Here is a 27,720-nt window from a genome sequence, read left to right on the forward strand (position 1 = left end):
TGACAGCTACATTGTTTTTCAAGCACTTTTTGTGTCATTCAATATCTAAGTCAGCAATAGTGTCCCTGTTGGTTTACTGAGTAAATGTCATGACTGGTGAGATATTAAATTGTGTAGAAGGTCCAAAGTTGCTTTAGTATTATGTTCATGCTATGGGCTCCTGGCCAGCAGGTCTTGTGCAGCCGGCGCTTTCATCAAAGTAACAATGTGAGATTTGCCAAATCTGATGGATGGAGAGAGCATAGTATTTTACTGAATCTTTCTGACTGTTGCCAATCTTTTGGAATTTGGCAGGTATCCGAAAAGAAGAGTGAGTTAAATTCAGCGTGTACGTCTTTGCCCTGATATCAGAAAGCAGGCGCATATGGCTGACTGAAGAGCTGCTCAGTTATTGATCTTGCTGAAAGAGCAATGGGGAGTGATTGCATCATGTTGCACTTTGATTCTGTTTCTGAGCGTGACGTCCTGTCTCTGGGTTCTGAGCACTAGAATCTCTCCATTTGCTGTAATTGGTGATATCTCTGTGTAGTTGACTGAAATCTGGAGTGGCAGAAAAGCAGGCTTCTGAGTCACCATATGGTGGTTCACGTTCAAACTGCCAGTATAACTTGGCAGTAATGTGGAGAAAGCCTCCCTGCAGGCAAAATAGGCATTGCTGAGGTGGAAATCTGTGATCGGTCCCTTCTGGGAAATGATTATTGGGATCAGTTTAATCTGAAAGATTTCCAATTCCTCGTGTATTTATTTATGGAAGGGATGGGGACTGGGATTGTGTACTGAGAACTGATATGTGCACAGCTGTCAAGTGCATGTATTTTCCTAGACCCCTGTCAGAAATATATGCAAAGGATGGGAACTGTATGGTGTATATTATTAAACTGATTGAAAGTTAGTGGAAAGAACAGAAAATAAATGGGAGCTATTAAATATTTTAAGGAATATTGGCACTCTAGGACAATTTCTGATCTCATGCATGTTTAGATTATCAGAGGTTCTGAAAAGAGCCAGTGTTGCATTAGAATTTTTGTACTGCAACAATGACTCTTTGCAGGACCTCTGAATCCAAATATACATTCAACATTGAGCACTTTCACACTTTAAATAATTTTTCTGGGAGGACACATGGAATTCTGCATGCCTGGGAGTCAACGATAAGTCTGTTATTAATTCTGGTACTCTGATCACATCATAAGCTAGGAGCATGATTGCTAGATGGGTTTCTTCACATCATCTAATGCCAAAATGAAATGGCAGTCTCTGACTCGCCACCATTAATAAAGGTAAACTCTTCAGTGGGTACACAATTATCACTGAGTTATTCCAAGTAAAATGTGCCTTTAATCCATATTCAGATGGTTTACTATAGTTTACTCTACTCCAAAATATCATTCAATATTTTAATAGACAGCAGTCCATAGTAAAGGAGGAGTGAGGATGGGAAGGGTGAGGTTTTTGGGTTGGGTTATAAGGAAGTTATAAGGCAAGTTAATAGATGAACAGGATTTAATGTAGGACAAGATTATGGTGATCAGTATTCAACATGTTGGAATTTATATAGAGTGGAATTTAGGAGACCGGTAAGGAGACAATTGGAGAAGTTAAGCCTAGAAATAGTGGAGGAGTTGTTCGGGGTTTCATTGATGTGGGATCAGTAGGGAAGAGTATGGGATGAAGTGAACGTGGAATTAGGTGGAATAAAAGCAAAGAATGCCGGAAACACTTAGCAAGTCAGCTGGCATCTCTGGAGCGGAAAACATGTTTCAAGTTAATGACCTTTCGTCGGAACTGGAAGAGGCTGGAGATATAACAGTTTATAAGCAAATGTAGAGCCAGTGAAAAAGGGGGATGTAAAGGAAAGAACAAAGTGGATGGTCTGGAAGGGAGGGCAGAAGTGAGTAGATGACGAGGGATGATGGTGCAAGGCTAAATATGTTGATAATGGGATGAGTAAAGAAACAAAAGGTGGGTCCAGAGAGGGTGGAAATGGTTTCAGCAGAACCATTAGATGTTATTGTTGATGGATAAGGATTTGAAGCTCAACTTGGCATTATGCAGTGGTGGATTAAATCTGAGCAAATAGCCATAGAAGGGGAACAGTTGGGAACTTATTGTCATGGTCCTGTTGTTTTTTTTCCGGAATATACGCTTTGCCTTTAAGGCTTGCAAAGGATCAATATTGCTTTAAGAACCAGCAAGCCTTAGGAGCTATCGGAAGGTGCATTTTCATTGCCTTAGAAACAGCCATTTGGAGACTGCGATTCAAAGGGTGCATTCACGATACCATAGATATAGCCACTGGGAGTGAGCCTGATGCAATACATTTGTTACAGTTCAGTTTTGAACTGGCAGTTAGTAAGACAGTTTATTCTAACACAGACAGACACAGAGGACACAGCCGTGATGAGCACACCTGAAGAAAGCTCTCAACCATTTAAACTGAAGGAAGAGGATTTTAGTCTGTTTATTATTATATCTCAAAATTCTTTAAAAAAAAATCAAGCCAAAACCGAGATCTCTGGTAATTTAAATTGAAGAAAGGGAAGTTAGACTGTGACAATCTTTTATCCCTCAAAATCGCTAAAGTCAATTTGATTCTGTTGAAAGTGTCTGCAAGTCATTAATTGTTGAAATTCGCTAGAGAAGGAAAGCAACATTGTGAGGACTTCGAGCAACATTGGATTGTAAATTTGCAAGGACTCTAATTTTTTCTATTTTAAATGTTGTTTATATCTTCATAGTGTTTAAGAATTTAGTTCTTCTAATTAAAGAGTTAATTTATTGATTTAAAGACCCCTGGTTTGGTTAGCCTCATTTGGGGGTTAATAGATGGTACAATTTGGTTGGGTCTTTCTTTAATTTGGAACGTTTTTAAATGATAGCCAATCTGTGGAGCGACGGGATTGAATTAACAGTGCGTTGGTCCCACCACAATCAGAATCGTATATTTTGATTGGGGCTTTGACAGGAGCGGCCGGTCGTAACCATATGGAAAGACGTCCTTTGTTTTGGTTTGTCGTCCCGAATGCGTATAGGCAGCTGTCACTGGGATCTTCCTAGAACAGTTCTTTCTAGGCGATTGTTGAAGATCAGTTTGGGTAGTCTTTCCAAGAAATGCAGGCAAAAGATAAGCCATGCGGCAACAGGAGTTTCTGTTTCCACACCTTCAGTAAGCAGGGTTTCTTCAAATACAGGAGGAAAGAAGAGACTGACACACAGGATATGCAGTGTTTCTTTCCGAGAGAGAGAGAGAGATGAGCTGGGTTTTTCTTGGCAGGCAAAAACCAACTGTAACGATTCAACGTGAAACCAAAAACATTCTAAAACTCAAGCCTTCTGATGTCCAAAAATCATGACCTGTTGCTTCTTTGTAAACACCTCCCCAAGTCAAAACAAGAAGCTCCCTGCTGGTATTTTATCTGAAAACAAATGCCTTCCAGTAAGGGCTTATTTATAAGCCAAGTCCAGGTAACCTTCTGGTGACCTTTTGGAGAAAAAAAAGTCGATCATCTCCAAGTTTCCAGATGAATCAATGTCCATAGTTCAACTACAAGTCCTTTAAAACATATTTTACAAAAAATAGCTCTCTTGTAACACTGAATATAATCATTGCCACAAAAGTTGCAGCTAGTATTTAGCAAACACCTAGAATAATTATTATTGTATCTGGAAATGAGTTACAGCTCTGTATCTAGTAATTTGGAGTTGGGTAAAAGAGCAAATTTAGGACCATTTGACTGTCATGTGAATCCCAGAATAGCTTCTAGTTTTGAGCTGAGCTCCTATAGCTGTTCACACATTGTATGCACAGCTTATGTTAGTACCGCGTCTGTTTCATTATCTGCCTCCTTTGTGTTGTCATTCCAGCAGTAGAGTGAGATACTTGTAATATGAAAGAGGAGTAATCTTTACTGGATATATGAGGGATTATATATACTTACAAACAAGATATATAAATCGTAAAAAGATGGTAAAAGGAGGAGTGGGGCTGATTCGGGTTCAAAATGGAGATTTACGCATGGAGACAAAGGGCATGACTGAGGTACTAAATGAATACTTTGCATCTCCCTTTACCTAGGAAGAAGATGCTGCCAAAGTCATAGTGAAGGAGGATGTAATTGAGATTCTAGATGGGTTAAAAATTGCTAAACTGTGGGTATTGGATTGGCTGGTTGTACATATAGTTGATGTCACCAGGACCAGATCAGATGCATCCAAGGATACTGAGGGAAGTAAGGATTGAAATTGCAGAGGCACTGGCCAGAATCTTCCAGTCTTTCTTCCTTTGGACTCGAGGGTGGTGCCAGAGTACTGGAGAATTGCAAATGTTACACCCTTGTTCAAAAAAGGGTGTAAGGATAAACCCTAGCAACTGTAGTTAGTTTAACTTGGGTGATTGGAAAGCTTTAGAAACAATAATTTGGGAAAAAATTAACAGTCTGAAGAACAAATGTGAATTAATTAAGGAAAGCTAGCACGGATTTGTTAAGGGCAAATCGTGTTTAACTAGCTTGATTTTTTTTTTTCGATGAGGTAACATGAGGATCATGTGGTTGGTGTGGTGTACATGGACATCACAGAAGGAGGCCGTTCGGTCCCTGTTGTCTGCACCGGCTCTCCAAATGAGCAAATCACCTGGTGCCATTCCCCTGTCTTCTCCCTGTAACTCTTAACATACTTCCTTTTCAGATAACCGTCTAATTCTCTTTTGATTGCCTCAGTTGAACCTGCCTGCACCACATTCTCAGGCAGTGCATTCCAGACCTTAACCACTTGCTGCATGAAAATTTTTTTCCCTGTGCTGCTTTTGCTTCTTTTGCCAATTACTTTAAATCTCTGCCCTCTTGTTCTCAATTGTTTCACAAGTGGAACAGTTTTTCCCTATCTCTCTGACCAGACCCCTTATGATTTGGAATACCTCTATCAAATCACATCTCAGCCTTCGCTTCTCTAAGGAAAACTGTAAGATCTGGGGTTTGCTTTAATTTAGTTGTAAGACTTGGATCAATTACAATTACAGTGTAAGTTGGGAGAGCAGATCTAAGAGGAACTCACAGCTCAGACTAGTGACAAAACCACGCTGGTACGAAGGTGCATTCACAAGTTTCACAGACTTTAGGTTTTCCATAATAAGCACAAAACCTTGATAATTAGCAAAGGGCAGTGGTCAGCAGTTGTGTTCATGATGGAACACTGTTCCTCAATCTCCAGTTAACTGCGGGGCCTTGTCTCTTGATTGAAATCTATGCTCTGTCGTCTTTCTTGATGATGTGCGCTTTTGGGGTCTTACAAATTCTTACTTTATACACCTTTCTCAGCTTGGATCTGTGCCACATTAGGTAAAACTCTGTTTCTGTTCATCTGATTGGTCTGTCATTACCTAATTGCCCTTCCATGATGGTACTTTGAGCCTGGTTTAAGTCATTGTCATTCAGTAAAGTGGGGTGGGGGGGGGGATGCCCCCAGATTCAAACTTCCTTGACTCTGTGATTCCTTTCTAAAAGGTCATATCTTGATCTGGTGCTACCCTGCAGTGGCTATTCAACCACAGTGACCACTTAATGGGATTGATGTGCGCTTATCGCGTTTCACAGCTTCCTGTCCAGACGGATGCCCTGTTGCCTTCATTGACGGATTTGCCAGTTTAAAAGCTAACAGTCTCCCTGGGGTCATCCACAGTCTTACGACTTTTAATAAAGGGACTTGATATGTCATGACTTGTCCAGAAGTTTAGCTAACTTCTTGCTTTGTGGTTAGATTACATATGGAATACAACTTTAACTGTTAAGGATATGACAACTAAGTTCTAACAGTTCTATAATAAAATAAACTCAATCCCACAATGTAGTCCCAACCTCTCCAATCTATCTTCATAACTGGAGTTCCTTAACTTTAGAACCATTCTCGTGAATTTTTTCTGCACTCTTTCCAATGCCTTCACATCTTTCCTAAAATGCTGTGCCCAGAACTGTATGCAATACTCCAGCTGAGGCCGAAGCAGTGTCTTTTATACAAGTTCAACACAACCTCCTTGTTCTTGTACTCTGTGCCCCTATTAATAAAGCCCAGGATGCTGTATGCTTTATTAAACGCTCTCACAACCAGTCCTGCCACCTTCATTGACTTATGCACGTATACCCCCAGGTCCCTCTGCTCCTGCCCCTGTAGAGTTGTACCCTTTATTTTATGTTGTGCCTCCATGTTCTTCCAACCAGAATGAATCACTTGACAGCATTGAACTTCATCTGCCACTTATTATTTTATTTATTTAGAGATACAGCACTGAAACAGGCCCTTCGGCCCACCGAGTCTGAGCCGACCATCAACCACCCATTTATACTAATCCTACATTAATCCCATATTCCTACCACATCCCCACCTTACCTCAATTCCCCTACCACCTACCTATATTGGGGGCAATTTATAATGGCCAATTTACCTATCAACCTGCAAGTCTTTGGCTGTGGGAGGAAACCGGAGCACCCAGCAAAAACCCACACGGTCACAGGGAGAACTTTCAAACTTTGCACAGGCAGTACCCAGAATCGAACCCGGGTCGCTGGAGCTGTGAGGCTGCGGTGCTAACCACTGCGCCACTTGTCCGCCCATTCCGCCAACTGTCTATGTCCTTTTGAAGTTCTATGCTATCCTCTTCACAGTTCTCAATGCTTCCAAGTTTTGTATCATCTGCAAATTTTGAAATTATGCCCTGTGCGCATTTGTCTAGGTCATTAATACATTATCAGGAAGACCAAGGATCCCAACACTGATACCTGGGGAACTCCACTACAAACCTTCCTCGAGTCTGAAAAACATCCATTAACCACAACTTCATTTCCTGTCACACAGCCAATTCCATATCTGTGTTGCTACTATCCCTTTTATTCCATGAGCTAGAACTTTGCTCACAAGTCTGTTTTGCGGCACTGTATCAAATGGCCTTTTGAAGTCCATGTCCACCACATCATCAGCATTGCCCTCATCAACCCTCTCTGTTACCTCTTCAAAAAACTCCAGCAGGTTAGTTAAGCACAATTTCCCCTTTACAAATCCATGCTGCCTTTCCTTAATTAACCAGCATTTGTTCATGTGTCTATTCATTTTGTGCTGAACTATTGTTTCTGGAAGTTACCCCACCACCGAAGTTAAACTGACTGGCCTGTGGACTTCCAGAAGACGTTTGATAAAGCACCACATAACAGCAAAGTTAAAACCCACGGAATAAAAGGGACAGTGGCAGCATGGATATGAAATTGGCTGAGTGACAAAAAACAGAATAGTGGTGAATGGTTGCTTTTTGGACTGGAGGAAGGTATATAGTGGGGGTCACCAGGGGTCAGTATTATAGATCACTAAAAGCAGTGGTCCTATTAATGACTTGGTGAATTTAGTGAACCAGTTGCAGGTCCTGGTGGCGGATCAGGAAGTGGTTGTCGTTGCCGCTCATCACGTGCAGCTGGCGATCACACAGTGGGTGGCCACTTTACATAATGGAGGTGCGGAGTCCAGCTAATTACGCAACTGGGGTGGGCAGCAAGGAGCTGATGGCATTGTCAGCGGAGACAATGCAGGTGCTGCCGCCATATTTAAAAAGAGCTGCCAGCCTTGCTTAAACTGCTGCTTCACTGCCTTTGCTGCTGCTGTGTTGCTCCCCACCCGTACCTGGAGTCCCTCCGCTACTGTGCTGCAGCCAAGCCCTCAAAGGCCAGAAGCTCTTAGGAAGCCAACATGGACCATGTCAAGTGAAAGACACTGGATGGCGCCACGGTTCAGCGACGCCTCCCTCAAGATTCTCCTCTAAGCTGGAAAAGGAAAGGCGGGATGTTCACCTTCCAAGGGATGGCAAGAAGAGGTCCTCCATTCTGAGCAAGTGAGCCTGGATCGAGATCACAAAGGAGGCAAGCAGCCGTGGGGTCAACGAACTCAACTGGGTCCAGTGCAAGAAAAGAGTCAATGACCTTATTTGTTCTGCCAAGGTGAATCCTCTATACTTCTCTCCTCTTTGGGGCTTGCACGTGGCTATGCGGGAGGCAGCGTGACATGGGGAGGGAGTCACCTCAAAGGTGATGGCAAGGGCCGGGTGAGGCATTACCACATCCTGGCAGATGCATGGATGCATCCCAGCGATAGGCCATCTTTCAGAGCTCAGCCCAATGATGTCCCCTGTGAGCGGACATGGGGAGGAGCCATGTAGGAAACCCCATCAGGGATGAGGGGTAGTTCCTAGCAAAACTGTTCTTTTGCTGTTCCTGTGAAGTCTTTCTACGTCCCTCTTTCCACTTGCAGGACAAATGGGCCTATACGCCAGGGAGACCTCACAGACTGGCGGAGGCCTTCCCCCCTCTGCAGTACTAGATTGTGCAGAGCACAGCAGACTGCCACGATATGGGAGACCCTCACTGGGCTTAATGCAGGGCTCCACCGAATCGATTCAGGCACCAGAATCTCATCTGCAGTCGCGGCTCCTCTCATCGCTACAAGTGTTGTACCTCTCCTTTGCTGTAGTGTGAGGGTTCCTCACAGGCATCACTAGCAATGTCTTCAATGGGTAACTCTTGTTCCTGAGAATTCATCCCTGAAGGTGAGCAGGGAGCCTGCAAACACTGTGGTGCCTGGGACTGTCTAAATATGTAGGTGTCGTGGCCGCTTCTCGAAGTGGGCACACACCTGCAGGAAACACTTTCAGTGGTTGCAGACCAGTTGAATATTGATGAAATGAAAGCCCTTCCTGTGGATGAAGATGGCTGGTTGGTCCTTTTGAGCCTTGATGGCCACATGTGTGCAATCTGACACACCTTGCACCTGGGGGAGTCCAGTGATGGCCCCAAATCCAATGGCTCTCTCTGCCTGACTGTCGGGGTCAGTCCAGTAGCGCACATAGTTGCCGGGCTTCTTGAACAGGCATTGGTCATCTTGATGCAGCGATGAGCTGCTGCCTCGGAGACGTCACATATGTCCCCGGTGGAACCTCAGAAAGATCTGGACACATAAAAGTTAAGTGCCAGAGTGATTTTCAATGCCAAGAGCATAGGGTGACCCTCAAATCCCATAGGTTGAAACTTGTACTGTCGCAGGGCACAGAGGTGGATGACGGCCTCCCTGGAGAACCGTAGTCTTCAATGACAATGCTGCTAGGACATTTGGAAGCAACTGATTTGAGTCCAGTGCACACTCTGGCGCAGATGGACCCTTCTTGGCATAGCTGGATGCTGTTGCTCTTGGGTGCACGGCATCACGCCACGGGGTCCACAAAGACAGGGTGTATGAAACCGATGCCAGGTGATCAGTAGGCCTCCAGATTGCTGTCCTTGTTGAGACGAAGCTATCTTGGCAGCTTTGCCGTTGCTACTGCTCTTGGCTGTCTTGCTAATGGCCCTCAGTGCCCACCCTTGTTGATAGCTGACCCTCTCACCCAGCAGTGTGGGCACCCAGTACTGCCATCCAAGACCAAGCCCACCCATGCAGACCAACAGAGACCAAGCCTAACTGGTACTGCCACCTGAGATCAAGCCCACCCATGCAGAGTACACAGCACTGTAGGCTGACCATGACCTCTCTTTTCCCCCCCCCCCCCCCCTTTCCCTATCCAGTTCTGATCGTGGCTGCCTACCCATCGCGGTACTGGGCCTTGCGTCGTTGCCACTGCCTTTCAACGACCGGAGATCCAAAGGCATGTGAGGGCAGTCCATCATGCACTTAACTCCAAGCCCCTCATCAAATCGCAATTTAAATTACAGTCCCGTTGCGTCAGGGTGTCGATGGCGTTGGTGCTTTCTCGCCACTGACTAAATCCGGAACTAACGTCACGACGTTGGATTCCCAGGTGGACATGTCCAATGTTATTCTCCAACCCCCCATACCTCCATTCCCGCTCCAAACGGGCTCTTTAAATTCAGCCCCTAGACTTGGGTGTCCAGGGCATAATTTCAAAATTTGCAGATTACAGAAAACTTTGAAGTATTGTGAAATGTGAGGAGGATGGTGGTAGACTTTAAGAGGACAAAGTGGAAATGGGTGGATACATGGCAGATGAAATTTAATTGCAAGAAGTGTGAAGTGATGCATTTTAGTAGGAAGAACAAGGAGATGCAATCTAAAATAAAGGATACAATTCTAAAGGGGCTGCAGGAGCAGAGTGACCTGGGGGTATATGTGCAGAAATCTTTGAAGGTGGCAGAGTAAGTTGAGAAAGTGGTTAAAAAAGCATTCGGATCCTGGGCTTTATAATTAGAAGAAAAGAGTACAAAAGCAAGGAAGTTGTGGTGAACCTTTTATAAAATACTGGTTCAGCCTCAACTGGAGTATTGTGTCCAATTTTGGGCATCACTCTTTCAGAAGGATGTGAAGGTCTGAAGGCATTATTAGAGGGTGCAGAAAAGATTTATGAGAATGGATCCTGAGATGAGGGACTTCAGATACATGGATAGATTGGAGAGGCTGGGGTTGTTCTCTTTAGAGAAGAGAAAGTTGAGAGAAGATTTGATAGAGGTGTTCAAAATCATCATGTGTCTGGATAGAGTAGATAGGGAGAAACTGTTCCCATTGGCAGAAGGGTTGAGAACCAGAGGACACCAATTTAAGGTAAATGGCAAAAGAACCAAAGGCAACATGAGGCAAAACTTTTTAATGCAGAGTGTGGTTAGGATCTGAAATGCAGTGCCTGAGAGTGTGGTGGAGGCCTGAGAGTGTGGCTTTCAAAAGGAAATTGGATGATTATCTGAAGATAAAAAATTTTAGAGCTATGGGGAAGATGCAGGGGAGTGAGATGCTCTCGCAGAGACATGACAGGCCGAATAGTTACAGCACAGGAGGCCATTCTATGATTTTATGATACAGTATCAAGTGTGCCTTTTTCATTTTGCTTGATAAACCTTGAAAATAACACTGAGGCCTTGATAGAAACTGCAGCCTAAAGATAAATTTGGCTGTGTATCTAGCCAGCTGTTGTGTATTGCGCATGTGTGTTGTGCATGCGGGCAGAAAGGAGCTGTACCTGCATTGCTACCATGTATGTGGTAGTGGGATATTTGCCTCTTCACATTCTAATTAAAGTTACTAAATAATTGTACACTTCATTTCTTGTCCAAGTAAATACTGTGAAACTGAAATGTTTCTTTTCTAGTTACAGTATTGTGGTGTGTAATATCTCATACAATTTCATCTTATTTCTTCCTGGTGGCATGATTCTGGATCTGATTTGGTTCCTCATTTTGTAATACGACCGGTTTAAAAGATTTTGCAATCTAATTGGTGGAAGGGAAGAGATAGACACACATTACATTTAGACAGATAAGATTTTTAATATTCTAGATGGTTGTATCAAAGTAATTCGAAATAAATTATTACACATCATCCTGACTTGAAACTACATCATCACTCCTTCACCGTCACTGGGTTAAAATCCTGGAACTCCCTAACAGCACTGTGGATGAACCTACACCACATGGACTGCAGCGATTCAAGAAGGCAGCTCACCACCACCACCACCTTCTCAAGGGCAGTTAGGGATAAGCAATAAATGCTGGCTTAGTCAGTGACGTCCACATCCTGTGAAACAGTATAAAAAAAAAATTATAAATAAATTTGTGTGGAGTAAATGGAAATTTAGTAGGTTGATTATCGACATTATCATGAAGTATATCCAAGAGAGGTGGTTTCGGCTGTCTAATGGAAAAACTGCCAAGTGGTTGACACTAGTGCCTGTAAGTGTGGGAGGTGGTGCTTTTTAGAAGCCTCATTCAGTTTCTACATCATATACACAACCTCTGCAAGACTGCATTTATCCTCCGTAGACAATTAGCATAATGTATTGCAAATGCTATTTGTCCCTTGCTTCAATAGATTACAGCACAGCATTTGATGCAGAGATATAATTATCAGTTCCAATTGTTACCTGTATCCTGAGGGATGCTTAAGAGAGATGCACTGTAGCCTCTGATTGGCCATTCCCCCAGGAAGTTACTGTCTTTTCCTTTTGTTGTGCAATTTGATCATTTTTTTTGTGGAAAGTGAAGCAGAGTTAACGTTTCGGGTCAGTGACCCTTCTTCGGAAGTCCGAAGAAGGGTCACTGACCCGAAATGTTAACTCTGCTTCTCTTTCCAAAGATGCTGCCAGACCTGCTGAGTGGTTCCAGCATTTCTTGTTTTTATTTCAGATTTCCAGCATCTGCAGTATTTTGCTTTTATTGATCATTTTTTTCCCCTCCCATCAGTGTTTTATTTCTTTCAGTTACAATTCAATCTGTCATGATAAATATCCCACAAAGGCTTTTAGTTCTTGCAACAATAGTGGATTGTATTAATATTAATCCTTGTGCCCACCATAGCCTTTAGTAGTTCTTAATGAGCATCAATTACCTTAACTCTTCTGTGTGCAAAATAAATGTCTTGATCTGTTATTTTCAGATTGTATCATGCTTCTTTCGGAATAATATTGAACCAGTGAATACAAAGTAACAGAAGCATTAATCGTATTTATTATAGATTGTGGCATAGAAGTTGACCTTTGAAGCCTCCAAATATCGTTCTAAAAATGGGGGTCAGCTTATGTGTTGTGTATAAAATGTGATCTGCCGGTATGGGTGGTTGCCATTTTGAAATGTGAAAAAAAAGCACAGGTAATTCTTATTAATGTGGCACAGTTTAATGACTAAATTAATTCTACAAAGATATCTTTAACCACAATCAAAGCATTTAAAACATGTCAAATTCATTGTCTTTGACATCTGATGCAAAGAGTTCATCGAATTCATTGAGTCCCTTTGACTATGGCATCATCGTAAGGATCCCACTCTGGATCAGATGTGCACTTTAAGTTTCATAATCATCCCTCTTCAACAAATCATCTGCTCCATCCACGGAATTGGATATTCCACATTTTTTGAATGATCTGATAGTTTGTGCACAAATAGCAGGTGACGAAACCACACAAAAGATCAAACAGGGCAGCGTGCATATTTCCACTCTTTTTGTGAAGGTTTTTTCTCCATCAACCATCCGCCTATTCCATTTGCCACCAACGTGATCCTTGAATGGCTTGTTGAGGCACAGATCCAAAGATTGAACTGCAGACGTTAGACCCCCCCCACCCCAGTATAACTGCAATGTGTGTGTTATTTCTTCGCAGGCACCTCTTGATCGCATCGGTATATGGTAACTGAACATGTCCCACGCTAATAAGTTGCATTCATTACGTAGGTCATCAGGGTGCCTATTCCACGCATTATCGATCCCCATTCTCATTCATCCAACTGTTGTCATGGAAATGCACAAAAACTCCTGCAGGGAACTTGATGTTCAGCATGGTTTTACATTTGAAAATTACCATAGGCTTTAATTTTGTTCCGTCAGCCATGCAGGCAAGTACCACCGTGAATCTTGTCATCTCATGTCCTGTATATTTCACTAGAACTGTTTTTGACCCTTTCCACTCCACAGTCGGTTGCTGAGCACATTGAAATTCATGAGTGTTTCATCCATGTTATCAATGTGGCATAATGGTACTCGTGTTTTTGCCGCTGTCTGATGATGAATGACTGGAAACTTGTAATTTTGGCATCCAGGTCTTTTGGTAGTCTCTGAGCAATCTTGGTCTTCTACCGCAACGCTAGACATTTTCGTACTATATAGCAGCTACACCAACTAGCTGTTGCTCTGAAATATTTCCTGGACTCGGGGTTTGATATCACCCACTTAAATGCTTATATATGTATTGCATTTCTGGTGACAGTGTAACCATTCTGACTGTTTTCGAGGACCCATTCCGATGCATGAATCTCAAGATTAGGCCAGCGAATGGTCCCTGTTCTTGTGGCGCGTTTGGTCTTTGACTACTTCTTCAGGATGGATTCCTTCTTCCATTCTCGCACCAGTTTTTCACTAACACCAAATTTCCTCGCTGCAGCACAGTTATTTGACAAGTTAGCAAATGTTATGACTATCACAGAAATGTGCTATGTTGAATGAAGATTTTTAATCCACTGGCTGGAAACCTGAATTGAATTTTAAAAAAACACATAAAAGGTGACTCAATGCTGGCAGCTAAAGATGACCACCCCAATTTGCATCACTGTACTTTCCACATTCCAATGCATTGAAATGGAGACGGCCTGTTAGCACAGGCCCATCAAGAACAATGACCTGGGGAATCTGAGTGAACCAACTATCCCGCTCCCGTTAGCAAGGTGTCAAGGCCATTACCTGAATATTCTACTGATAGAGACGAACCACTCAAACTTCTTCACTTGAACAGTGGGACCCTAGCTGTGAGAATTCCGAGACATGGACTGATTTAAGTTGCATGAGGGAATACACAGGAGTAACCACCACGCTTGAATCACTGGGTGATGGTCATGCGACAGGCCCACCCTCCATGTGCTTAAGCTGTTTTTTTTTCTCTGCAGCAGGGAGATAAGCAGCTAGACGCTGATAAGAGAAGACCCAAGTGGGGTCCCTCCGTCCTTTTCTCTCTCCAGTCTATCTTGCAAGCTTTGAACCCTGCCTGCTGACTGTGATCACCCAGGCATACCTCTGCTGCAGACAGAGATTCCTTGAAAGAAATCAGCTGTGCTTCTGTCTCCAGGAGAATTGTTAAATCGGAAGCCTCAGGATCACCAAAGGAAAGTCGCTCAGCCATTGAATTCAGCCTGAAGCCAGCCGAGTCAGCAACCTTCACAGACTGTAATTCGACCAATCTATCTTTCTCCACTCTGTAATCTATTTGTGTGTATGTGTGTGTGTGAGAAAGTTGAAGTGTTTTTTTTTAATATTGGATTGGTTTAAGTACAGTAAAACTAACCTTTTTTTTGTTAAACTCATGAAAACCTGTCCGATTGGTTCTTTTTATGACCATGGCACATAAACAGTTAAACATTCACTGAATTGGCAACTATACCAACTTCAAAAAGAAATAAACCTGTCGTGGTCATACAAGGAGAGGGAAAAGAGGGGAGCCGTTCAACCCCTCTGCACCTGATCATAACACAACTTTTAGCTTGAAACCAGCTTCATACTACTTTTGTTTTGCTGGATGACCCATTTCTCTTCGTCATTTGCCACATGGGGTCTGCCCTGCGTGGGCATGTATTAAACTTCCACGCATCTTTGCAGCATAGCCCATATCGCCTGCTTGATCCTGTGTGTCCAGTTTAAAGGTAAGTAAGTAAATCATGCATTTGTGGGGTGAAAAATTGAGACTGACTACACATGCGAGCATAGCATGTTGTGGCTCAAAAGGGGTGGTGGGAGAGGTCGACTTATACACTGAGTATATGTAAAAACATGATTTTTGGGGTCGTCTTCTACGCCAGGTTGACTTTACACCAAGATCTACGAAATGTAGTAGTCAAAAATAAACATTACACAGTGTTCCTTTTTTAAAAAAAACACAAGATGAGAGTTGTTATCCAGAAAATAGTTTTCAGCAAAAGAGAGTTAGGAGTCAAAATGGTCCACACTGTGTCTGTCTTAACGTTTTTTGTTTGCGTTGATACCATTGTTGCTTTCTTATCTATAATCATGGAGTTGGGATTTTCTCTTCTACTGCTGTTTGACTAATTCTGCAGTGTTCTACTTGGGGTACATTGGTGCAAAGACTACTAGTGTTTTAGTGCTAGCGTACACACTGCTTATGTACCAGTGGTGAAATGCTCGCTGCCCTTCCTCTGCTCCCCCCCCCCCCCCCTCCACCCCCACAACCTCTGCAAAAAAAGTACCCTGACATTTTATGTGATCCTACTACCATCACACACAACCAGTACTCCACAGCCAACAAATGTAGTATTCATAACCTGTGATTTATTTTAATTTGCTTAGATAATTTTGTAATTGTCTCTGAACATATTCTGAAACAAAAATCTATTTCTGCAGTTTCCCTGTAATCTTTCTACCTTTATGGTTTGCACACGTAGTGCTACACTGGTTATTTTATCATTTAGTTATCCAAAGTGGGACTTGAAGCAAAAACTTAAAATGAATGAAATGCATAACAGCTTAGTCAGCATTTATAAAGACAAGACAACGGGTAATGTCTCGAATTGTATCTCTTCCTCAGCATTGAAAACTGAAAGATGAGTAAGCCCCTTTGTACAGTGCAGAGTAATAAACTGAAGGAGATGCTCCAATCACAGACGGAAGTTGAATAATGTTCCATCTGTGTCTCAGAAAGTCAGGACCTTGTCAGATCCTGGAAAAGGTCAAAGTAGGTTTTCGGGGAAGGAGGGGCAAGGTGACAGGAACATTCATAGGTTTAATAATCTGCAATTGTTTAGTAGAAATTGTCACCTGAAACTAAAAAATAACTGAGGCAATTAAAAGGCAGGGGAGAGGACCCTCCCCAGGAGCTGTGTTCTGACGAAGGTTAGAAACCTGAAATATCAGCTAGCATCCCCCTCCACGCACTGACATTATCAGCACAACTGCAAAGGAAAAGAATGGATATATCTGAAGTTACTAAAGTCATTGTAGAGATCAGAGTGCCAAGGAAAAGGACGAGCTGCTGCTCCTGAAGCTTTAATTGAGTATGATTAGAACAGTGCATAAGGCCTAAGAAGGAGCTGTCAGGGAGGGAAAATAAGGGGGTGTTTAGAGTGGCGAGGCACAGGGAGATCAGTGTCAAAACTTAGAAACCAAATGGAGGTGTTGAGCAGCATGATCAGAACATCAGTACTGATTTGCAGTGAAGCTGCACAGTAATCTTGAGTGATATCTTCCAGTCTCAATAAATTCTATCCAATTCTGAACTGGAGACAGGCTTCTGATTTTCCTAATGATTACAGATATCTCCAAGATATTCAACGTTCCTCAAACCGCTGCTCTTGCCACATTCTGAGATCCATGCTCAGCACCATGCGTTGCCCCATGCACACTCTTGATCTCTCTCTTCAGTGGCCTCGATTCACTCAATCTCAAAGTTCTCCTGGTCCACAGTTCCATTTCATCCTCATTCAGTGCTTTAACAAAAACTTCTTTCTTCCTTTTCAGGTATCCAGGATCACAAACTTCAACAATTTATGGGTACCCACAGCCCCTCCAGATCCTTTCTCCCCTTCACTTTCCTCTGATCCCGTCTCTCTTTCCAATCTCACCTCTTGCAATGTTTTCGCGATCCCTTCTGATGTTCCTCTCTCTGACCCTGAACATTCAATTTGACCAGGAGCCTTTCCTGCACAACAGACCCTTTCTTCCACCTTCAGAATTTTCCTTTCACTTGAACTCCTCCCTCTGTCCTCATATCCTCTCTAGATCTTTTAATTTAGAACTGCTGGCGTGACATCGGCCATCTTAATTTCTCTGCTCCCCTCACTCATTCTAACCTATCTCTCTTTGACTTTGCAGCACCTCGTTCTCTCAGGTCCAACCCTAACATTTTCATCAAACCTGCTGACAAGGTGGTGCTGTTGTGTGGCAAACTGACCTCTTCCTAGTTCAGACTGAAGGCAAACTCTCTGCCACCTCCCCTTAACTCCCACTGGACCATGACGTCACCACTGAAAATCAAGCTATCCTCATCTCCTCTCCACAGCTCCCAACCTCAAGTTCCCCCAACCCCAAACATTCCCCTTTTACCTCCTTCCCAAGATCCACAAACCGGTCTCAGTTCAGCCTGTTCTTGCCCCAAAGAACTGATTTCTTCCTATCTCAAATCTTTTTTTTTTCTCTCCTCTTGTCCAGTCTCTTCCCACCTACATCTTTTGAGATCCTCCACCTCTTCAGCAGTTTCCAGTTTCCTGGTTCTGTCTGCTTTTTACCTTGACATCCAATCTCTCTACACTTCCATCCTCCACCTGGAAGGTCTGAGAGCACTTTGCTTCTTCCTTCAACGGAGGCCCACCCAGTTCCCATCCACCACCACCACCCCCCACCTCCGCCTGGCTGAACTTGTTCTCACATTGAAATTTTTTTCCTGTAAATCCACTCACTTCCTGGAGAGAGTTGGGAGTGGTGGCGGCAGACCTGTGAGGAACCTACCCGAGAGAGAATAAATCCACACCCAGGCTTGGGGCTTTCACATGCCTGGAGAGAGTGGGAGCGGCGGCGGACCTGTGAGGAACCTACTGGGGAGAGAATAAATCCACACCCATGCTCGGGGCCTTCCGCTTACCTGGAGAAAGTCTGGAGCGGCGGACCTGTGAGGAATCTACCTCTACGCACCAGAGGTTGAAAAAAAAATCAAACCGTGACATCACAGGAAAGCAGTGAATTGGTTGGCTGGTGAGTAGTTGCTGCTTGGGAACTCATTCTAAACAACTGGGAGTTTAAAAACATTAAAAATATTAAATATTAATCACAAATAGCAAGTGGGTAGCTGAGTCTTATCTTATGTTTTTAAATAAAGTTTATTACTATTGGTGAGGTTATTACTATTATATGTAATGTTTTAGTATTGGTAGGGTATGTTAATGGTAAGGTAGATTAGTATTGGTAAAGTGTAGTAGTATTAGCAGTGGTAAGGTTTATTACTACTGATAGGGTTATTAGTATTAGCAGCAGGGTTTAGTTGTAGTACTAAGGCTACTATCCAGGACACTTCTTGGGTCATTAAATAACCATCTGTGCAGCAAGTGTCGTCAGTTGCAGTGGTTTGAGCTCCAGGTTTCGGAAGTTGAGCAGCAGCTAGCAACACTGCGGTGCATTTGTGAGGATGAGAGTTTCGTGGATAGCATGTTTATAGATATGGTCGCACCACCGCTTAAGAGTATCCAGGGAGAGAGGGAATGGGTGACTGCCAGACAGTCAAGAAGAAACAGGTAGGTAATGCAGGAGTTCCCTGAGTGTGTCTCACTCTCCAACTGATATTCAGTTCTGAATACTGAGGCAAGTGCATCATCCGGGGAGTGCAGCCAGAGCCAAGGCCGTGGCACCACTAGTGGCTTAGCTGCACAGAGGGGCACAAGGAATACTGGAAGAGTGATAGTGATATGAGATTTGATAGTCAGGGGAACATACAGGCATTTCTGTGGCTGGAGATGTGAATCCAGGATGGTATGTTGCCTCCCTGTGCCAGGGTCAAGGATATCACTGAACAGCTACAGAGCACTCTGCTGGGGAAGGGTGAACTGCCAGCAGTCATGGTCCACATTGGTACCAACAACTTAGGTTGGTAGAGGAATGTGATCCTGCAGAAAGAGTTTAGTAAGTTAGGTAAGAAATTAGCAAGCAGGATCTCAAAAGTAGTAGTTTCCAGATTGCTCTGAGTACCACGCGCAAGTGAGTATCGAAATAGGAAGGTAGTGCAGATGGATGCACGGTTGGAAAGATGGTACAGGAGGGAGGGCTTTAGATTCCTGGGACACTGGGACCAATTCTGGAGAAGATGGGTCCTGTACAGTCCAGACGGGTTGTATCTGAACAGAGCTAGGACAAATTTCCTTGTGGGGCTATTTTCTTGTGCTCTTGGGAGGGTTTAAACTAGTTTGGCAGGGGTGTGGGAACCAGGAGCAAATATCAGAGAAGGATACCAAGGTGCATAGAATACTGGTAGAGATACATAGCACTAGAGTAGAGAATAGTAAGTTATTAGGTGGTGTCACAGTAAGGGAGAAAGTAATAAAGTCTAAATCAGGGTCAATGTGCATGTATGTGAATGCACGGAGTGTTAATAAGATTGGTGAGTTACAGGCGCAGATTGCCATGTGGAAATGTGATGTGGCTATAACAGCAACCTGACTCATAGAAGGGCAAGACTAGGTATTGAATATTCCTGGATACAAGGTTTCCAGGAAAGATGGAAAAGGGGGAGGGGTGGTGGTATTGATTTAAGGAGAGCATTGCAGTGCTGGAGAAAAAGGATGCCCCAGAGGGGTTGAGGATAGAATCAATTTGGCTAGAGCTAAGGAACAAAAAAAAAGTGCAGTTACATTGTCTATCGGCCACCAACTGGTGGGAAGGATGTGGAAGAACAAATTTGCAAGGAAATTACAGAGAGGTGCAAAAATAGGGTAGTTATAATGGGGGACTTTAATTATCCAAACATAGACTGGGATAGTAGTAGTGTGAAGGGCAAGAGTACCTAGAGTGTGTTCAGGAAAATTTTCTACATCAGTATATTTCTCCTCCAACGAGAAAGGAGGCACTGCTGGACCTGATTCTTGGAAGTGAGGTGGGCCAAGTGTTTCAGATATCAGTAGAAGAACATTTAGTGGACAGTGATCATTGTATCATAAGGTTTAGGCTGACTATGGAAAAGGACAAAGAACACTCCAGAGTAAGAATAATTAACTGGGGGAAGCCAACTTCAATGGGGTAAGAACAGAGCTGGGCAAATGAATTGGAGTCGAAGGTTGGTAGGAAGAACAGTAGCTAAACAACCTTCAAATGAGAGAATTTGGGTGCAGTCAAGATATGTTCTCTCGAAGGGGAAAAGTAGGGTAAACAAATCCAACACTCCCTGGATGACAAAAGAGGTAGAGATTAAGAGACAGAAAAAAGTGTGCTCATGACAGATGCCAGGTAGAAAGTACTATTGAGAACCAGGAACCACAGGGGAAGTGAAGAAGCAAATAAGAGAAGCAAAGAGAGAGCATGAAAAGAGACTAAGGGAATCCCAAAGTATTCTATAGACATATAAATAGTACAAAGGTGTTAAAAGGAGAAGTTGGGTCAATAAGGGACCATAAAGGGGATTTACGCATGGAGGCAGAGGGCATAGCTGAGATATTGAATGAATACTTTGCATCTGTCTTTGCCTGGGTTGCATCATCTTTATTGGTAATGTTGAAAGGAGGTAATTCATGCACTGGAAGGGTTTAAAATTGATGAGAACGTATTAGATAGGCTGTCTGTACTTAAAGTGGATAAAGCACCAGGACCGGATAAGATAGGAACAGAGGAGCAAGAGTAGGCCATTCAGCCCATTGAGCTTCCCCTGCCATTCAATATGATCCTGGTTGATCTTCCACTTCAATGCCTTTTCCCCACACTATCCTCATATCCCCTTGTGTCATTTGTATTTAGAAATCTGTCAATCTCTGCTTTGAACATACTCAATGACTGAGCTTCCACAGCCCTCTGGGGTAGAGAATTCCAAAGAAATTTCTTCTCATCACTGTCCTATGTGGCTTCCCCCTTATTTTGAAATTGTATCCCCTGGTTCTAGACTCCCCAACCAGGGGAAAAATCTTAGCTGCATCTACCCTGTCTATCCCTTCAAGTATTTCGTAGGTTTCAATGACATCATCTCTCGTTCTTCGAAACTCTAGAGAATACAGGCCCAGTTTGCCCAATCTCTCTCCATAGGACAGTCCTGCCATCCCGGGAACAAGTCTAGTGAACCCTCGTTGCTCTCCCTTGTTACGACCAGATGAGAAAGAGGTCTGGGGTTCCCTTTCAGCCTTCACCTGGTCTTACTGTAGCAGGGTTTAATTTTTAAACACAGTGTTTTCAGCTCCCAATTGATGAATCCTTTTTCACCGCTTTCCAATTATAAGGCAAAGAAACCAGCACAACAAGTTTTCTCAGGTTTAAAGAAGAAAAGTGAAATTTTATTAAACTTAAATTTAAACTCTAATTCAGTTAACGCCTATAGATGCACAACGTGCCCATGCTAGCATGCACACGTGATACACACATGCAGATAGAGACAGAAAGAAAACAGAAGAAATAAAGTGGAAAAGTTTGAGGCAATATCTGAAGCGTTTTTGTTACGGGTCTTCGAGCTCACTGTAGAATCCTTGATTGTAGGTAGATCTTGCTTTTCTTTGGGGCCCAGTATTCTTCTTCAACCTTGTTCACTGTAGGAGACTTTTCTCTCTTGGGGTTCATGTGTCTTCAGTGGATTCAGAGGCCTGTGAGAAAGAGATGGGAGCAGGCAGACAGGAGAGGCTGTGGCAAGCCAGCTAGGAGAGATCTTCTCTGTCAAGGAGCATTCAGCTTTCTGCCAAAACTGTTTGTACCAAATCAAAAACTTAGGTTGCCTAGCAGGTCAGTCATGTGATGAACTGGTTTGACCATGTCTGTTTGTGTATTTGGCCATCTTAGCAGTTAACCTGGTATACGAGCTCCCCCACCTTCAACGTCTGGTGATCAAAAGTCCATTGTGGGTTGAATGTGTCAGGGAATGGTCCTTTGTCCTTTCCAAGCACTGTCTGTTAATATGCAAATGTCTTTCCAGCCACGGGTCCATTGTGGGTTGAATATGTCGGGGAATGGCTGCTTTCTCCTTCCAAACACTGTCTGTTAATATGCAATTGTCTTTACAGCCAAGATCTGGCAATTTTTTAAAGCAAGTCCTTTCTTCACTTCAACAGTTTGAAATTTAATGTCCATGTGGCGAAATTAATATGTCTCATGCTTGGCAGGTGGGGGCCTGCATGACACCCTCTATGGCAATAACATCCTTTCTAAGATAAGGGGACCAAAAATGCACACTGTACTCCAGGTGCAGTCTAACCAAGGTTCTGTACAATTGAAGCAATACATCACTACTCCTGTACTCAAATCCTCTTGTGATAAAGGCTAACATGCCATTAGCCGCCTTAATTGCTTGCTGCACCTGCATGTTAGCTTTCAGTGACTTGTTGACAAGGACACCCAGGTCCCTTTGTACATCTACACTTTCTAATCTCTTACCATTTAAGAAATACTCTGCACATCTGTCCCTCCTACCAAGGATACTGAGGGAAGTGGGAGTGGAAATCACAAAGGCACTGGCCATAATTTTTCAGTCTTCCTTAGACTCGGGGTTGGTGCCAGAGGACCAGAGAATTGCGAACATTACACCTTTGTTCAAAAAAGGGTGTAACGATAAGCCCAGCAACTATAGTCCAGTCAGTTTAACTTCGGTGGTGGGAAAACTTCTTGAAAGAATAATTTGGGACAAAATTAATAATCACATAGACAAATGCGGGTTAATTAAGAAGGCCAGCATGGATTTCTTAAGGGAAAATCATGTTTAACTAACTAGCTGGAGTTTTTTGAGGAGGTAACAGAGGGTTGATCAGGGCAGTGCAGTTGATGTGGTGTACATGAACTTCAAAAGGCATTTGATACAGTGCCACACAACATACTTGTGAATAAAGTTATAGCTCATGGAATAAAGGGGACAGTAGCAAATTGGATGTGGAATTGGCTGAGTGACAGGAAACTGAGTGTGAGGAAGGGAGTTTGGTAAGTGAGTGAATTCTAAGGGTTAATCTCTCCAGACAATTTTTGTTTTGTTTACATCTAGCAATTAATTGAAATTCCTGTTTCAGTTTAGAGGTAAGTTAGGTTTCTTGCAGTTTTAAACAGGGGTATACTAACATTCAGAGTAGCTGAAGGTAGTTAATTAGGTAGCTAGCTTAAACTGGTTTCTGAGTTTTAGCAGAGCTGACACAGCATTGTTTTCTGAGTATAAATTGAGGGGACTCTCAGTGCTGCTTTTCTGCATTGAGTGCTGCTGGAGGGCACAGAGTGTGAAGAAGGAAGTTTGGTAATGAGGGAGTTTGGTAAGGAGGGGAACTATAAATTAAGAAAAAAATAAATTTGAGTGCACAGAGTGTAAAGTGGGAGTTTGGTGCATGAGGGAGGGGCTCCTTTCTTTCTTCTACCTTTTTTCAGCCTTCAGTAGCTGCTGCTTTTTTCAGTACAGGAGAAGTTGTTGATTGGTGAGTAACTGGTAAGTTACATTACTTCTGATTGTAATATGTTTTTAACGTTACGTTGTGGCAGGTCAGATCGGCCAAGTGGAATGTACGTCCTGCGGTATGTGGGAAGTCATGGACGCACCACGTGTCCTAGACAAACACGTCTGCAGAAAGTGTCATTGGCTGCAGAAGCTTGAGCTCCAGGTTTCTGAACCCGAGCGGCGGCTGGAGGCACTGTTGTGCATTTGCGAGGCAAAGGACTACATGGATAGCACGTTTAGGGAGGTGGTCACACCGCAGGTTAGGAGCATGGAGGTACTTGGGGAATGGGTGACCGTCAGGCAATCTGAGAGAACCAGACAGGCAGTACAGGAGTCCCCTGAGTCTGTCTTGCTGGCTAATCGGTTTTCCATTTTGGATATTGGTGAGGGAGATGATTCCTCAGGGAAATGCAGCCAGAGCAAAGTCTGTGGCAGCATGGGTGGCTCAGCTGCACAGGAGGGCAGAAAGAAGAGTGGAAGAGCAGTGGTGATAGTGGATTCAATAGTCAAGGGATCAGACAGGCGTTTCTGCGGCAGTAAACGTGACTCCACGATGATGTGTTGCCTCCCTGATGCCAGGGTTAAGGATATTGTGGCCGGCTGCAGGACATCCTTCTGGGGGAGGATGAGCGGTTAGAGGACGTGGTCCACATTGGTACTAATGACATAGGTAGGAAGAGGGATGAGGTCCTGATAGCAGATTTTAGGAAGTTAGGAAGGAAATGAAAAAACAGGGCCTCAGGATTACTCCCAGTGCCATGTACTAGTGAGCATAGGAATAGGAAGATTAATCGATTGAACACGTGGCTGGAGAATTGGTGTAGGAGGGAGGGCATCAGATTTCTGAGGCATTGGGACCGGTTCTGGGACCTGTACAAGATGGACGGATTATACCTTAACAGGACTGGAACTAACATCCTCAGAGGGAGATTTGCTAGCGCTGTTGGGGAGGGTTTAAACTAGCTTGTCAGGTTGATGGGAACCTATGGGGTTGCTCAAATTGGAAGGAAGTAAAGCTGGTAACTGGAGGTAGAAAAGTAGCAAGTGCCATTGGAAGGCAGGTGAAACAAAGGCTAGCATCAACTAGGCTTAGAATGCAGAATAATGTCAAGATGACAAGGTTAAGGGCACTCTATCTGTATGCACACAGCATTCGCAACAAGGTAGATGACTTAAAGGCCCTTCTCTTCTCATTGTCCATAATCCCAAATGCTCCTTCCAGGTGAAACAGCGATTTATTTGTACTTTTTTCAACTTAGTATGCTGTATTCGCTGCTCCAGATGCAATCTCCTCTCACTGAGGAGACCAAACGCAGATTAGGTGACTACTTTGTGCAACACCTCCATTGAGTCCACAAACGTCGCCCTGAGTTTCTGCGCGCTTGTCATTTTATTTCTCCACCTCTCTCCTACTCTGTCCTCTTTGTCCTTGGGCGTCCTGCACTTTCCAATGAGGTGCGAGGAACAACACCTCATCTTTCGACTGGGCACTTCACAGCCTTCCAGACTCGACATTGAGTTCAACAATTACAGATCATAACCTCTGCCCCCATTTTTTCCAGGCAGCAGCTGTTGATCATTCTGTTGTTCCCATTTACTACACCTCTAGACCCATCTTTAGTTTCTTTATTTGTTGCATTGCCATCCCCTTTTGCCTTGCACCATTATCACTTTTCTTATTTAATCTCTCCTACTTTCCATCCTATCTCAGACTTTCCCTTTTGTTCTTTCTTCCCCTCCCTGCCTTGCTTAAAAACTGTTACATGCCTAGGTACTCCCAGTTCTGAAAAAGGTTCACCGACCTGAAATGTTAACTGTGTTTCTCCTTTCACTGATGCTGCCAGACCTGCAGAGTATTTCCAGCATTTTCTGTTTTTATTTTATGATTGTCCTTCCTGTGTTTCCTTGGAAAGGAGCTGTTTATCATGTTATTAAAAAAATACTTGAAGAATCCAGCAATATCCACACAATGACCTTTTTATGATAGAATCTAAACCTAATCAGTGCAAAACTGAAAAATACATTGTTTAAAAGAGGGGTTTCCTTTTACATGTTTCTGTGTCCTGATATTTAAATATGGAGATTGTATCCATCCTTCACGAGGAATGAGCAGCTTTGCAGAAGTGTACTTGTGAGAATTTGTAGGTATGATCAATGGTTTGCATTTGTGAAATGATATTATCTGAGTAAGTGTTATATAAGTATGCAGATGAGATAGGACTCACAGTATAAACAGTCAGATGGGATGTACGATTCCCAAAAAACCTTCAGTAGACACAGAATGGTTTCAGCACAGGAGGCCATTTGGTCTGTCATGTCCGTATCTACGGCAGTGACCCAGCTATCCACTGCCCTTTCCCTGTAGCTCTGCAATTATTTTTCTTCAGGTGCTTATCCAACTCCCTTTTGAAAGCCCTGATTTGAATTTGCCTCCAATACACTTTCAGATAGTGTATTCCAGATCCTATCCACTTGCTGCTTGAAAACATTTTCCTCCTGTTGCCGTTGGTTCTTTTGCCACTCACTTTAAATTGATGTCCTTTTTTAATTCTTTTCATGAGATGTGAGCGTCACTAGTAAGGCCATCATTTGTTGCCCGTCCCTAATCGCCCTTGAGAAAGTAGTGGTAACCTGCCTTCTTGCACTGTTGCAGTCCTTGGGGTGCAGGTACACCCGCAGTGCTGTTAGAAAGGGAGTTGCTGGATTTTGACCCAGTGACAGTGAAGGAACAGCGGTACAGTTCCAATTCAGGATGGTTTGTGGCTTGGAGGAGAACTTGCAGGTGGTGGTGTTCCCATGCATCTGCTGCCCTTGTCCTTCTAGGTGGTAAAGGTCTCCGGTTTGGAAGGTGCTGTCGAAGCCGCCTTGACCAGTTGCTACAGTGCATCTTGTAGATGGTACATACTGTTGCCACTCTGCACCAGTGGTGGAGAGAGTGAATGTTTAAGGTGGTTGATGGGATACCAGTCAAGCAGGTGGCTTTGTCCTGGATGGTGTCGAGCGTCTTGAGTGTTGTTGGAGCTGCACCCATCCAGGCTAGTGGAGAGTATTCCATCAGACTCCTGACTTTATGCCTTATAGATAATGCACAGGCTTTGGGAGTCAGGAGGTGAGTTACTCACTGCAGAATTCCCAGCCTCAGACCTGCTCTTGTAGCCACGGCATTTATGTATCTGATCCCGTTAACTTTCTGGTCAATGGTAACCCCCAGGATGTTGATGTGGGGGATTCAGTGATGGTAATGCCATTGAATGTTATGGGAAATGGTTAGATTCTCACTTGTTGGTTATTGCCTGGCACTTGTGTGGTGCAAACAACTACAAAATAACACTGGTCTGCATGATGGAGAGTCAAGTACAGATCAGTCACTTCTTCAAAAGGAAATCTGAAGTGTGATTTATTTTTAACAATACTTTGGCAAAACTGTTGAGCTTAAATCTTATCTGGTTTCAGGGTCGATATTTACCTTGAAGGTGCAGATAAATGATGTGGTCACTCGTCATTATCTGGATCAGGCCATCGTTGATGTCTTTGTTAATTACACAAAGACTAACTCGGCCCTTACGGAGGATGGTGGAGGAGTTGTTTTCAAAGTACCTTACAAGCTGGGCCTTACCCTGACTGTCACAGCACGTAAAGGAGGCTACCTGCTAGCATCCTTGCCTTGGAAAACCCGAAGAGTGCCAGGTAAATGGCTGCTTTATGATCTTTCTCCAATTTTAATTGTTCTTCCCTCTTCCTAGGTTCTGCTCCATCCAAGTTCTTCCCAATCTGAACGGGTGGGCAAGCAACAGGACTCGACAGGTGTTCTATAGTTTGCTGTCAACAGGGTATGAGCCTTTCATTCTAAAACCTCTCTTTGGAAGGCTGTACTCAAGACATTGCAGGGTTGTGCCTGCGATCGAGTAATTGGTGTGAGTGTGTCATATCTCAAAAGGAAAATTCCTGTGTTATTTTTGAAGCTAGTTTAGTGGGACAGAATGATCTGAATTTTAAATGGACATCAGTTAGCTGTGCCTGAGACTTGGTGTTACTTTTTTACTTGGAGTGGGAGAAGAAAAACAATATACTGAATTGCCAAGTATATCCATGTTTCCAAGGGGCCGTTTGAACTTTGCAGT

General features: G+C 43.4%; 1 protein-coding gene across 3 annotated transcripts in view; it reads left to right on the top strand.

The window, feature by feature from the left end:
- Window positions 1-27,720, top strand: part of fam171b (family with sequence similarity 171 member B) — a 59,761-nt gene that overhangs the window by 9,744 nt on the left and 22,297 nt on the right. The window contains exons 2-3 of one of the 3 annotated variants that reach the window (XM_068035583.1): window positions 16,978-18,207; window positions 27,343-27,429. Coding sequence is in view for 1 of the 3 variants with exons in the window: in XM_068035579.1 (XP_067891680.1) it covers window positions 27,053-27,286 (234 nt within the window). In the remaining 2 variants the exon portion in view is untranslated. Of the gene's footprint in view, window positions 1-16,977; window positions 18,208-27,052; window positions 27,287-27,342; window positions 27,430-27,720 lie in introns of all 3 variants that reach the window. The other 2 variants (XM_068035579.1, XM_068035580.1) reach the window with 2 other exon arrangements.

The sequence above is a fragment of the Heterodontus francisci genome, chromosome 7 (assembly GCF_036365525.1).
Source record: "Heterodontus francisci isolate sHetFra1 chromosome 7, sHetFra1.hap1, whole genome shotgun sequence".
Classification (NCBI taxonomy): Eukaryota; Metazoa; Chordata; class Chondrichthyes; order Heterodontiformes; family Heterodontidae; genus Heterodontus; species Heterodontus francisci.